Source organism: Diadema setosum, chromosome 11 (genome assembly GCF_964275005.1).
Source record: "Diadema setosum chromosome 11, eeDiaSeto1, whole genome shotgun sequence".
Lineage (NCBI taxonomy): Eukaryota > Metazoa > Echinodermata > Echinoidea > Diadematoida > Diadematidae > Diadema > Diadema setosum.
Window position 1 is genome coordinate 29,189,401 of NC_092695.1, and position 14,004 is coordinate 29,203,404.

General features: G+C 37.9%; 1 protein-coding gene across 1 annotated transcript; it reads left to right on the plus strand.

Moving 5' to 3' along the window:
* The first annotated feature begins 2,818 nt into the window (after positions 1-2,818).
* LOC140235211 (acid ceramidase-like) lies at positions 2,819-13,145 on the plus strand. Its single transcript, XM_072315243.1, has 12 exons — positions 2,819-2,893; positions 3,164-3,295; positions 4,365-4,451; positions 5,239-5,317; positions 5,833-5,907; positions 7,005-7,050; positions 7,999-8,143; positions 8,813-8,952; positions 9,390-9,524; positions 10,965-11,088; positions 12,357-12,413; positions 13,056-13,145. Exons 1-12 carry the CDS (start codon positions 2,819-2,821, stop codon positions 13,143-13,145), a joined length of 1,185 nt encoding a protein of 394 aa, XP_072171344.1.
* Positions 13,146-14,004: the final 859 nt, after the last annotated feature.

A 14,004-nucleotide genomic window follows, 5' to 3' on the forward strand; every position in this document is an offset into this window, starting at 1 on the left:
TTATGTAATTCATCATGGACAATAAATCAGAATATTACATAAATATTATCAACTCAACAGATATGGATAGTAATAAAACTGTGTAATTATTATGTAAACATACATAATTATACATGCAATTACATGTACATGCGTGTGTGCATGTATGTTCGTTTATAAGAATTTACTTGATAAATAAGGGGATGATAACTGACGAACCCCCCCCCCCCCCAAAAAAAAACAACAACAAAAACCTATATGATTATGATAATGATAATACTAATAAGAAGAAGAATAAGAATGATAATAACAATAATAATAACAGTGACAATAATGATTTACAGATTTACATAATCCATACGTACGTAAATATGTATGTTTGTGTCTGTGTGTGTGTGTGTTTGTGTGTGTTCATTAAAGGTACTGTTTACCATTGGAAGCAATGATTTAAAACATGTTCGAGTTATCACATTTAGTGCATATGTATAGGTCAGTTGCATCACAAAACATCCTACATATAGAAATTTTAAAGCCTAGAAACAATAAAGCCTAAAATAGAAGGAGATATCAATATTTTTCTCAATAAACCAGAACTGTAGACGGTTTCGTCTAGAAACAATTTCATCACAACTATTGTTTACATTTTGTTTATTCAACAATAATTAACATTGATTATACTGATCAACATTTTTGCATTGGTTGTTTCTGTCCCTAACTCACATTTTAGAACTAATGTAAAACACTAAAGCTTGGTCTTTGTTCCATCTGCAAAGTAATGGTAAATAATGTCTTTAATGAGATGTGCCTAAACTGGACATGCTTTACTTTATCCTTGGGTTTTGGGCTTCAATAGGTAAGGAAAGAAACTGACACAAGTCGAATTATTGCCAACTTAATGAAGTGTGCACCCGCATATAAGAAGGGTGCAAGCGAAAATGATCATTTTTATACTTAATGTAGCCTATACTACTTATATAATTTTACACACATCCATATGTACATATCTTATATACATATTCCATTACAATGTTGTACAAGGCATTGTCTGTTTATATGTTTGTTTGAATTTGTATGTTTGTATTTTCAATTTTATTTACATGGCAAGTTGTTGTTTTTTTTTGGGGGGGGGGGTTTGGAGGGGGGACGACACAAGAATTTGATTAGACTTTCGGATAACTCGGTTATAACGAAATTCTGGTTACAAACGAAATAAAAGTTTAGACACCAACACTATCCACTCTATGTCTTTTATTGTTTATTTTGTTCCATTATAACAAAATTTCGATAAAAGGAAAAAAAAATGCCGGTCCCGAGGACGTCGTTATATATATAACGAGAGTCCACTGCAGTATAAATCTACCCTTCTATATGTTCATAATTGACATTATGCCGCCGATTTTTCGCAGCATAGTGCATTCTGGAATGGTATTGCAATGGAGGGTGACGTAATAGTTTAATAAACGTGCATCATGCATCGTATTTCGAGTGAAAGAATTCGTCATTTTGCTGAACTTAGGTCCCATCCTCTCTTAAAAAAAAATGTTACTTCCACTTCGATCAGCTTCCCACACACACAGTGGGAAATTACAGACTCATTCCTTGCCCACTTTTGTTTTTTCTGGGGCTTTTTTCTTGTAAAAGTAATTGAAGAGCTTGCTTCCAAAAGGCGCTAAATCCTTATTTTTTCAATGGATTTAGTGCCTTTTGGTTGAAAGCTCTTCCATTTTAGCTATTTTTTTTGTCCGTTCTTGCAAACTCCATCCTTCTGAGTTTCTCTAGCAAATTGTGTGATGCTTCAAGGCTCCGATCTGCTTCAGAAATCGCGCCACCATCGTTTTATTTCCAAGTCAACCCTCTTCCTCGTAGTTGTATCTTACAAGACTACCTTTATCCATCTGTCATCTCTTCGACACCTGTCACCTCCTTTCTCTCTGTTGCAAAATAATAGATAAATAGATAAATAAATAAATGAATATATATATATATATATATATGTATATATATGTATAAATATATATATATATATATATATATATATATATACATATATATATATATATATATATATATATATATATATATATAAACAATCCTTAAACAAAACAACTCTTGTGTCACACAGTATGCTCGGAAGAGACTGTCGCGAATGGAAATTCGGAAGGAGATATTGACATTCGAGAATGCCATGGTTATTCCTTCGGTAATCAATTTTCCTCATCTCACTTACGTTTCAAAAGATAAATGTTTCACAGTTGTAATCATTTTATCACATCATGCCTATCTGAGAAGACATCTCGCAAGATACTTTGACTTTGGAAGTACCACCACGCAGCCAGACACATTATGTACATTTGTGAAGTATGAGGCAAATATTGGGAACAAAATATTTATCCACGAATAACCAAAGCATTTTGTCATTTGAAAGATCTTGACAAGTTCGCCTGAACCGTTTGGTTTCCCCAGACCTATCGAACTGACGTTACCTCATGCTTACTTTAAGCACGTCGGGATGATAATTACCTCATTGATCGCATGAACTTTGACGAGGAAGTAGGGTAAAAAAATTATTTATAGGCCTCTATTGTGCGAGGGCGAACTTTGGCAGCTGCTAAGCAGGAGTTTGTGAACAGGACTTCGCTCAAGCGTAAGTAGCTTTGCACCTTTATGTTGACCATTGTTCGAGGACTTTAGGACCGGGTGGTTTCATAGGAGGTAAAGACCGAGCAAGTAGAGCCATTAAACGGAGGAAATCCCCCACCACGAACGATCGCAGGATCTAACCTTCTGACGAGTGTGCTACAAGTTTGTGGTATGTTGTAGAGAAAGACCTATATCCATCATGCAAGTGGTCCTACTCGTTATCGCGTTTCTGGTCGCGGCCGCACCAGCCGTCCAGGGTCAAGACTTGCCGCCGGTGAGTATGCCGACACTATTGCGTGATGGTATATTGGAATACATGCGCGACGTATAACAGTGTCTTAAAGACATGTCTAATTTCTTAACTATTTGAGTATTCGTCCGAGAACTTTGTCAAAATAAATAGTACCATTAGTTACACAAATATCTTAGATCCCACACGTCGCATTTCCCGATTAAAAAAAAAATCATATATGCAATGAATGCCTCTATTATTTAATAAATTGAATAACTTTTATCTTTCCATATTTACCACGTGCACATCTAGTTTACCGACAAATATTGTCGCAGCGATGCCTACCCTCCCCCAGCGAACGACACTCTTCCCGCCTTCGTTCTCAACTTGGACCTCAATCCAGAAGACAGATGGACTGAACTTGTAAAGCCCAAAGCTAATGAGGTAAATGCATCGCTGCATGAAGAGCCTTGTCCTACCGATGGTATGGCTATAGCTGGTGATCTTTCCTGTTGGGAACTTGTGTTATGTTTCCTTCTATGATACTGCTGTTGATACAATTTATTAGCCCGTGTTTTTTCCCTTTACTTGTCGACAAAGCATTGTAGCTTTTATTGCTAAAGTTCCATGCAAATTAAGGCATTCACCAAAATATCGTTACTGTAGAGCAAGCAACCATACGTAGTGAATGAAATACAAATGAGTTTTACTATTTAACATACAGTGAGGCCGTTCTGGTTATATGCCTTAAAGGGATCGTATAGTATTGGTTGAGACCTAATTTCAGGTTTCTAACATTTTTGGTGAGATAATGAGAAACATCTTATGAAATATGAAAGAGCAAGTAATTCTCTGAGGAATTCAACGTTTATTTGATGAAAATTGGTTTTGAAATGGCTGAGATATCCAAAAAGGGCGATTCTGATAAAGTGTGGGACCCACACTTTATTACGATCGCTTTGTTTTACTTTTTTTTTTTTGGATGTTTCAGTCATTCCAAACCCGATTTTCACCAGATAAACTTTGAATTCCTCTTAAAATGGTATGCTCTGTACTATATCATAAGTGTTTTGTGGTATCTCGCAAAAAGTTAAAAGCCCAATTCTCATCTCCACCAATACTGTACCATCCCTTTAATATATTATGATTCAATTATTGGTTTGCAGACTGAAGCATGACCCATGCAGCTCCACATAGTTACTTTGCTAATCTGTTTGTTGCCTTGTATGTCATTTTACCATGCGAGACAGATTCTTTTTTCCTCATGAGATTTGATCCTAAAAGACCATGAAAACGCTTCTAAGTACTGTGCAAGTACACTGACGGCGATCTGATAAATTAACCCAATGTATATTCCATGATGTGAGTTGGGTTGGCAGGTTGGCGTACATCAGGACAAGGTTTTCAACCTAGCCAGTTCCATTTCCGACGCTATATGGATAATACTGCTTAGGTAGATCGATCTACCATCTTTCAATGCACTCCATTAAAAATGTTTTTTTTTTTTCTGCAGATCAGCTTCCTGATTCAGGACATCAAGGCCCTCATTGGTCTATTTATTAACGAGACGATTGGCCAAGAAATCATAGATGGCCTTTTTGTAAGTTGACCTAACTGATTCGTATGGAAACAAAGGAACCTTTTATTTCGTACACGTAAAAAAAGCCATTACAATAAATACCAAAATGTACTCATAGGGACATCAGGTTAGATGATCATACAGGTAAAATAATTACGGTCTGGTGCCTTATTCCATTCGGCTCCGACCTCGTGGAATATGACACCAGACAGTAGGTATTTCCCCGTATTTCGTGAATAAGTACGTGATAACTTAAATAATATTTAATCGACTGAATGACTCTTCCGAATTTCCATACACGTTTGGATGAGACTTCTGGCATGTCTAGCAAAACACAGTAGCTAACAAATAATGTCCACCAATCCCTGCTGGAAAGAACACAGTGTCCCACAGTGTGACACGCAATACATTATGAAACACAGTGTGAGCACATTGTGAACACAGTGTGATATCTATTCACACGGTTAAATTCGAGCGTTTTAACATTGTGAACACATTTCGAATCATCAATTCACAGTGTGAAGCAGAAAATTACTATGTGAACTCTCTGTGAAAAACCAGTGTGAAAGCGTCATCACACTGTTAGATTCGAGCATTTTCACAAATGTGAACACATTATAAACACACTGTGGGACACTGTGTTCTTTCCAGCAATAATTAGGGTGCTCTACTTTGATTTTGTTGTTGAACATCAGTTTCCACTGAAATTTTTTATTTCCCTCGGGATGGCTGTCCATGTGACATTTTTATCTTCTAACTTTCATTTTTATCTTCTAACTTTATCAAAAAAAAAAAAAAAAAAAAATAGGCAGCTGTTGTTGAGACGCTTCCCGAACCATACTCGCAGGAAATTAAAGGAATAGCATACGCGACCAATATACCTGTGGGTAAGATACGACTTCCTTTTAATAACTTTGATTAGGTAAAGATGCGATCGTTCTCTTTTATATCTTTCACACACACACACAAACAAACAAACAAACAACATCCAGGATCTCCCAAGATATTGGATATTGACTTTAGAGCTGATGTACTGTCATTCAGACTGAGTTTCAGCATCGGTTGTGAATTTTGATAAGATTGATTTGGCGCACACCATTGATGTAGGGACACAACATCGTGTTATCAATCAGAATGAGTGGGTAATATTCAAGGAATAAAGTTCATTGAATCATTCTTTTTTTCATCAACAAATTCATGCAAATACCTCCCGTTTGTTTACTTTTATGTCAGTCAAGCTGAAAAGTTAAGCTCATCATCAAAGAAAGCCAAAAAGAATATGTATCTGACAAGATATCACGGGAAGGAATGTTCTTAAGATAGAATGTGTTTCATAACGGATAACAGCCTTTTTAATTATTGATCATCGGTGTCATTTCATTGTATCTTTTTTCTTTTGCAGGAGAAATCGTCATGTTTAACATTTTTTACGAAGTTTCATCGTTCTGCACTGCTATTGTTGCACAGGACAAAAATGGTATGTCAAACAAGACTACATAGTGTTTCCTCGCTTTGACAAAGCAGGGAGGTGAGAGGAAAAAGTAAATCACTGCAATGATCAGTATAAGAATTATGTAATAAAATGTGATTTTTCATGTTCAAGCCTTATTTCGTGGCTGAAATTGACGAAAGTAAGAAGCATAAAACTGTTTGAAGTTGATGGACTCGAGAACTGCAGGCTCACACAATACAGTGTTTAGAACTTTATAGACGTAACCACGTACATGTACGTATACATAGAAAGAAAGATATCAGTTATTCCGTGTTTAATAGTATTGTATCCTTATCGAAGTCCTGGTATGAATTGAGCTTAGTGCAATTCAGTTCAATTTATTTTTCCCCATTTTTCTTCCACAAAACGTGATATAATGCGAAAAAGATCAGTGTCTGAAATGGATCTGTTACAATACATCCGATGTTTGTGATTGATACAGGAATATTCACGGGATATGTGACAGTTGATTTCGATAAGTTTCAAATGGTTGTGAAAAATCATTAGTCGATGAAATTCAGAGTACAACCCAGGTCCATTGTGCGTCCATAATATGTCGCCATTTCAGTTGATAAGATACATGAATATGAATGAAATGAATAAGAATCTTTCATATTTTCGTTCTACCTGACTTGTATACGAGCCCCAATGTGATTATCCTTTGAAAGAAGTGTGAAAACGTCAAGCTTGAAAGATATATATATATATATATATATATATATATATATTGTCTTGCGTTCCAGATGAATTCACAGATATCTAACTTGTCATTTGATTGGTAAACAGAACGCCAATGTCACAATGGAAAAAAAAAAACACGAGCCCCACAATTTACATAAGATTTAAATGATAGCAGAAGTATAGGACAGAGATTATAGTGCGATATGGAGTTCATATTTCTGACTTATTTTGCATCTGTTCATAACTTATATGCAAACAATGTTAATATACCAGAGAGTACACTTCCTCGATAAGCAGAACTCGTGAGGAATTACGACGATGTTTCAAAAGTGAGCGACTAATTATTATAGTGTTCTCTGGTCATTTACGTGTTTGCTTGCGTCTTCTTGTTTACACATCAGGAGATATATATCACGCAAGAAACATGGACTTTGGTATATTCCTTGGGTAAGTTCGAAGCCCTTGTTTTGAAGAGGGTGGCCAGGCCTCTCTAAAGGGGGTGTGGCAACGAAGAGACAAAAACAGTGTCATCAAAATGTTATGTCCCTGATTTCAGATGTTGGAAGTATAGTCCTATATATCTGGCACTATATATACATTGTCGTGAGAAGACGAAAAACTCAATTCCCGTACACTGCTATCAGATGTGACTGAAACATCAACATTCTCAATGAAATAAGAAAAGTCTCAGTTTAAGTCACTGAAAGCAACGAAGCATAACAGTGATTATGTTCAATAACTTCACAATAATGACATAAGACGACAGAAATGTTTGTGATAAAGTGTACCACGCATTGCCTACATGGTTTCTCAAAATCGCGCTTTGCTTCCTCATTGGGGAGCTTCAGATTTGCGACGCGGTCGTATATAAGACGACGATTGCATTGGGCTTTCTCCTCTCTCCCTGCGCCGTGTTGCGAACTAGCTTTAGATCACGCGAGAACGCAACCTATAAAAAGTAAAATGGCGCCCCCATAATGATCAGTGCATCAAATTATAGTTGCTCTCTGCGCCGTGAATTGAGCGGACGTGAAAATGGCCCAGAACTCGTGGTAACAACTCAGACGACGCGAGCTATAAAAGTAGATTTTGCGCACGCTCAGAACATTTTTTTTTCCTCTGAACGCCCGCGTCGCCAAATCTAAGGCTCCCAGTTAATAATGATAATCAACTTGTTGATCTGATTCATGATTTAATGTTCTTTAATTTGTTTATGCATATGCGATAACATTGAAATGAGCGGTTCATCTTTTAGTTGGGTAATATGCATTTTATCGCAGTATTACTGTTTTACTGTATCTTCTTCTCATTCGTGTCCTTCTACTTACGGTTTTTTTTTTTCACGTTTCTCTCTGATTTTTATTTTTCGCTCTGGTGTGACCAAACATGTCACAGCTGGGACACAAAAACAGACACATGGATTGTGACGGAACGCCTGAAACCTCTCTTAACGAACGTGGAGTACCAACAAGGCGGCAAGACCGTGGCCAGAGGTGTCCACTTTGCTGGCTACATCGGGCTCCTGACGGGACTGAAGCCGGTGAGCAAAGTGACATATTACCGAGAGCGGTGATGGTGACATGTAGCAGCCAATGACCACATCGATGTCCACATCAGTGACCAAGTCATCGATAGTGGTGACAACGTCGATGAAAACCGATATTACTCCTGGTTGTCTGTTGACAATGCTACATGTTTCTATTTTGTGTTGTTTTTTTGTTTTGCATGTTGTGTGTGCTTGTTGGTAACAGTAATTAAAAGGTACTGTCCTTCATTGTGACGACAACTTTAATGACAATGAATGACGTCAACAAAGCGTAGACCAGTCAACAGAATTAACAGAAATTATTTTACTGATAGAATGGACAAACGAAATTTAACGATTTTTGACACTCAAAGGTAATGTAGCGATAACCGCTTCAATTCTATAGAGCCAGTATGGATTCTATTATGTCTTAAATTCAGGTAGATACAATGGAATATATACTGGAAATTTGAGTGTATCTCGTATCATAATTTACCTTTATAACGTATATTGTGTGCGTGCGAGCTTCATTGTGCCGTATAACTGTATATGTTCGTTTGTGTATTATGTAGGCCTGCGTGTGTGCAATTGCTGATCCATTTTCTTCTGTATATGGCATGAATTTTGTTAGAAGATATCTTACGTGAGTATTTTAATTTCGTATGCATTTCTGTCGCAATCCAGGGAGTCGTTAGCCTCAACATCAATTCGCGACACAAGTTCGAGCAGAGCGGCTTTCTTGGATTCATCAAGTGGGTTCTAGGACAACGCACTGCTCACTGGACTGGCTTCGCTCTTCGCGATGCTGTTCTCATGGCAACAGAGTAAGTCTTCGTGGGTGAATCAGTGTTTGCTTTCTTCGATATTTTCTGGAAGGAAACTTTGAATGTGGGATTTTCCCCCTATCCTATGAGGAAGTCGAGGCAAAAATTCTTTGGTTGTAGATAAATTTTTCCTTGTAGTAATGCATGTTTTGATTTCGGTTATCCTTACTACACCGGAAAATAAGACAATGATTAATGCTAATTATCGCAATGAACCTTTGAGGCAGGGGTTTCGAGAGAGTCAAATGCCATGAGATTTCATCATGTTAATGGTGACCGTTGCTTTTTTATGTCTCCCTTAAAACCATACATGCATAGAATGTCCTGTGGGAGCTGTGAGAGTTTGCTCATAGTAAACACGTGATTATGGACATAGGGTAATCGAACGTAAAACCGAGACTCACTAAAATGTCTAATCTACTTCATCAAAATGACAGTTTTAACAGCACGGTGAACCATCTGTCAACTGTAGAGCTTTTGGTCCCCTCGTACTTGATCATTGGCGGTACAAATCCTGGGGAGGGCGCTATTGTGACACGAGCTCAAGGAACGACAAGCGACGACATCAAACGGTGAGACAAAAATGCACTTTTTTGGGTCATTGTCTTAACCCTAACTAGGCCGGGCTCTTTCGGTAGATTATAGAGCCGGGGGGGGGGGGGGGGCGCCAGCCAGGCCCGCCCCCCCCCCCCCCCTCCAGATCTCGGTGATAGCGGCGAAAATTAGCACGCACAATGTCTATGATGTAATCTAAAAGACTGTAAAGTTGATGTAAAAAAAAAAAAAAACACCATTTATGCTAAATTATGCTAATTTATGCATGATGATGCATGAATATCAGACTTTTGGCTATGAATCACTAAATAAAGCTCAAAAAAAGGCGTATTTTTTTTATATTCTTTTCAGTTTCTTCACCAAATGAAGATGAAAAAATAATGCCGTGAGAAAAATTTCCCAAGTATTCTATTGTTTAATTTTTTATGTATTTCTATGTTTTTCGACTTTTTGTTTTTCATTGTTTTCTCGCTGAAATTTGTCCGCGTCATTGTTCCGAACATGTTAATGTGCTATTAATTGATTTTAATCAATAAAACCCCAAAATAATCATGCTTTTATGTGTAACCACAGTTTGCATTGAAAATGTAAAAGAATTCAAGTTTCTGAGCAATTTTTGGTCTGAAATGCATGTACATATTATGCGTAACTTTGGAACCGCGTGCCCGGGCGTCGCAAATTTGGTGTCAAAAGTTGCGGGAGACTCGAATGAAAAAAGTTGAGAGACATCGCGCGGAATGTCGAAGGGGAAGGTGGCTCCGAGCCCCCCCCCCCCCCCCCCCCCCCGGCCTAGTTAGGGTTAAACTGTAAAGATGAGGAATGTTTGTTTGTTTGTTTGTTTGTTTGTTTGTTTGTTTTATCGTGCGTTTCTTCCTGCAGGACCTCCTATCGGTCGAGACAGGTGTATAGAATTTATGATGCGCATCCGTGAAAAAAAATCTTCCGTATATTCTACAAGTTGATGGTTGTTTTTATGTTTAATTATCTAATCTTCATGTTCAACTTGTTAGTTCTTGATACAAAATCAGATATATTGATTTCATTCTGATTTTCACAGCTGTTGATAATTGCTTGAATGTTATGGCTATTAATAATCCTACATTTTCTCCGCATAATTTGCTTTCCTGTGCAGTTTCTTGATCTTTGTCATTTCGATTCCACGCGTCGTAATATGTACGCTTTTGAAGTACTTTCCCGCAGTCAACCCCCTTTAATTTGCCAGACAAATTCATATTAACTCGCATTGACTGCTTTTTGTCTTGGTGGACTTGCCCTTCTCATCGGTACTTTCGATGCCGCACTATAATAGGTTTTATATCATTATTTAAGCGATAATACATGTTATAAGGGTCATCTCGGGACGTCATTCAGTTCTCTTTTGGTTGTTATCTTCCTCATCAGTACTATTCGCGATCATTCGTAATCATAATGTGTCTGTCGCCCTCTATCTTCGCTAGCTTGGACCCATCGAAGGGTGAGTGGTTTTTGGTGCAGACAAACTACGATAACTGGAAGAGCACTCCATTCTACGACGATCGGCGCGACCCGGCGATGAAATGCATGCAGAACACTACCCAAGCAGTAAGCAGTGCTAGAACTCAGTACCAGTTTCTGCTCCAGGGGTCTGGCATAGCCCTCCATACCTAGTCCTCCCAATATAGTAACCATTAACCCGTTCATCCCAGAAACAAGTACAACGCCATACCACTTCTTTACAATAAGTCAGAAGCCTTCGATCCCACTTCTTCCTAGGTAGTCATCTATACCAGACCCTCCTGATATGTATTGTTCAATGGCACCTTAAAAAAGTAAAAGAATAAAAGTAGACCTGAATACCAGCTAGTTCCTCCAATATAACAATTTTTGTATTTAAGACCTATATCAGCATACTCTCCAAGGCAGCAACCTCAATAGAAATCCCGACCAACAGCAGAATCCCTTGATAGGCTCATTCCTCCAATAGACGGATTCCGTCGAGCAGGGACAATCCTATACAGTGACTTCTGGTAATCCTCAATACAAATCCCTCCGAAAGACCTAACGGCCATTCCTTAACACCAGTATACCTTTATGGAGCAGCCCTCAGTTCCAATTCCTCCAAATCACCGAAACCCTCTTTGCCGGACTTAAAGGGAAACCCCTTTCATATCAACCCCTCTCAAACACATTACTCGTAATGCTAAGCCTTTCCAATGACGTAAGCCTCGCTGCTAAGCCCAGTCAAAGTCAATAACAATAACTTAAAAAAGGGCATGGGAGTGTGTGTATTTATACTCCTACTATATCTTTATACTCCTTACATTTTGGTGAGATTATCAACTATCTCATGCCTCACGTGACCTGGTTTTGACCCACCATCCCCTCTTCCTTCTCCCTTTTCTCCGTAATATGTAAATAGTCTCGTCCTGTCATTCATTCTACACTTACTTACCTTTCCTCTTTCTTCGATTACAAGAGAGCTATCTCGTGTTTGTTTATGCGTCTGTATGTGTGTACTTCGTCTCTGTCTTACTTTACTTTTTGCCTTGTTTTCTGAGTTTTGTAACTAGATTTATTTCTCTCTTTTTTTTACTGAGGGGCAGCCGACTACAAGCTCTGCGTTTTAGCAGTACCCTCCATTTCCGACAACTTTTTTTTCGGCATTTATCTTGAAATTGACAAAATTGTATCACTGTTAACGGTTTGTTCATACTGTTCATACCGTTCGTCATAAATGACAGTCTCTGCACGTTTCTGGAGAAAAAAAGGACAGAAAATCAGTAAGTAAATAACGACAGGTTTGCTTGTTGTACAGTTTTTATCACAAATCACTCATTCTACCTCTATTATCATCCGCATTTTCTTTGCAGAATGTTGGTTTTAACGGTATCTTCAACGTTCTCTCGACAAAGCCTGTGTTGAATGTGGTGAGTGTTTCCTTGCCCCGAAAGTGAATAATGTAGACACCTGGCAATCAAAACAATTCAGAATGGTGCTTGATCTCAGAATTGATCGAAATGTTTGTATAGAGAGAAAAAAGGGTTGTCCTCTGTGGTTTTCTTCAAAAGCATCACCGTGAAGGAACCTTGATGTAGACGTTTCCCTTCTCTTCCATTGATTTTCTCATTATTCCTTCCTGAGTGGGAAACCATGAAAGTAAATATGCGGTTGGATGTCTCACAGATTATCAAAGACGATCGATGCTGTTTATTTACTTTCCCTGCAACGTTAGACATTCAAGTTCGATCAGTGCAAATTGGAAAGAGAGCCCATCCAGTTTGCTAGTTTGATAACTTGAACCAGCTCTTGTTTATAAGGGCTCCAGAAAATGTTTCACTGTGTAATTCTGTTCAAACATAATTTAATGCCCTTCTTTTTATTATGTTCATGTCTGTCCGTGCATGGAGTTCCTCGTGTGGATCAGGTACCACATGGGGCTTTTGCAATTCTTGCCGTTGCTTGTTGCTAAAGTTCATTTTGAATTCAACTATGCAGTTTTGAACTCCAAATATAGTATTAAAAAAGAATTAAAGTTATACTGTCTCTTTTCTCTCTCTCTATCTTTATAGTTGTCAACCTTCACGGCATTAATGCACGTGAAAAATGGCACATTGAACGCCCACTTGCGGTACTGTCCTGAGCCATGCTACCCGTGGTAAAAAATGACCAACATGCCATCACAAAATGGCGGAACTTGCTGTCGGATGTACGAACAACTTTCTGATCCACAGCGCAACCTTGGCCGAATCGAATGTCTGCAAAAGGAGTTACCTCATAATCATACGATGTGAATTTCCTCTTCATCGAGTCATAATTCCATAATTTCATGATGATAAATCTTGACTGAACAAGTACATTCCCCATCACGTGATGAAATGTTAATGAATTGAAGATAGATATGACGTATACAATATCATTACCTCATTGCTTAATCGCGGGAGAGATAACATCAGACGAGCATAATGTCAATTGCACAACCGGGTTGAGGAGTACTTTGTATGTTTTTAATTGTTATCTTTCATTAAATCAAAAATGCACATTATGCAGTTTGATAAATGCACACTAATTTATGCAGTTATAAACATATTATTATGTAACGAGATACCAACTGTATCATTGTTTTTGTGTGGGGAGTGGAAGGCAGTGGGGATTTAGCAAGGACGAAACGTAGACAAGCACCATGCAGAAAGATTATTGACATACTATGTATTTCAGGTCACTTAGAGGAGGAATAACATGAAGACAGATGATTTACAGAAAACAGCATTTACCTAAATTAAAGTGAATTGAATTAAATATTAAATTGATGTTTTATGTCCTCAGAAGAGAGTTAGGGGTTGTTAAGTCATCTCGAACTCTTATGGTGATGACATTGAGAAATGAGTTGTACGCAAGGTAAAAGAAAACCGAAATATAGAGAACAACGTCATGAACTCTTTTTACCCTTCAGCTTGTATCAAGCCATCTTCTGTTGTTACTACATGGAGAAATAAGCATTCGTGACTGTACAATCGAATG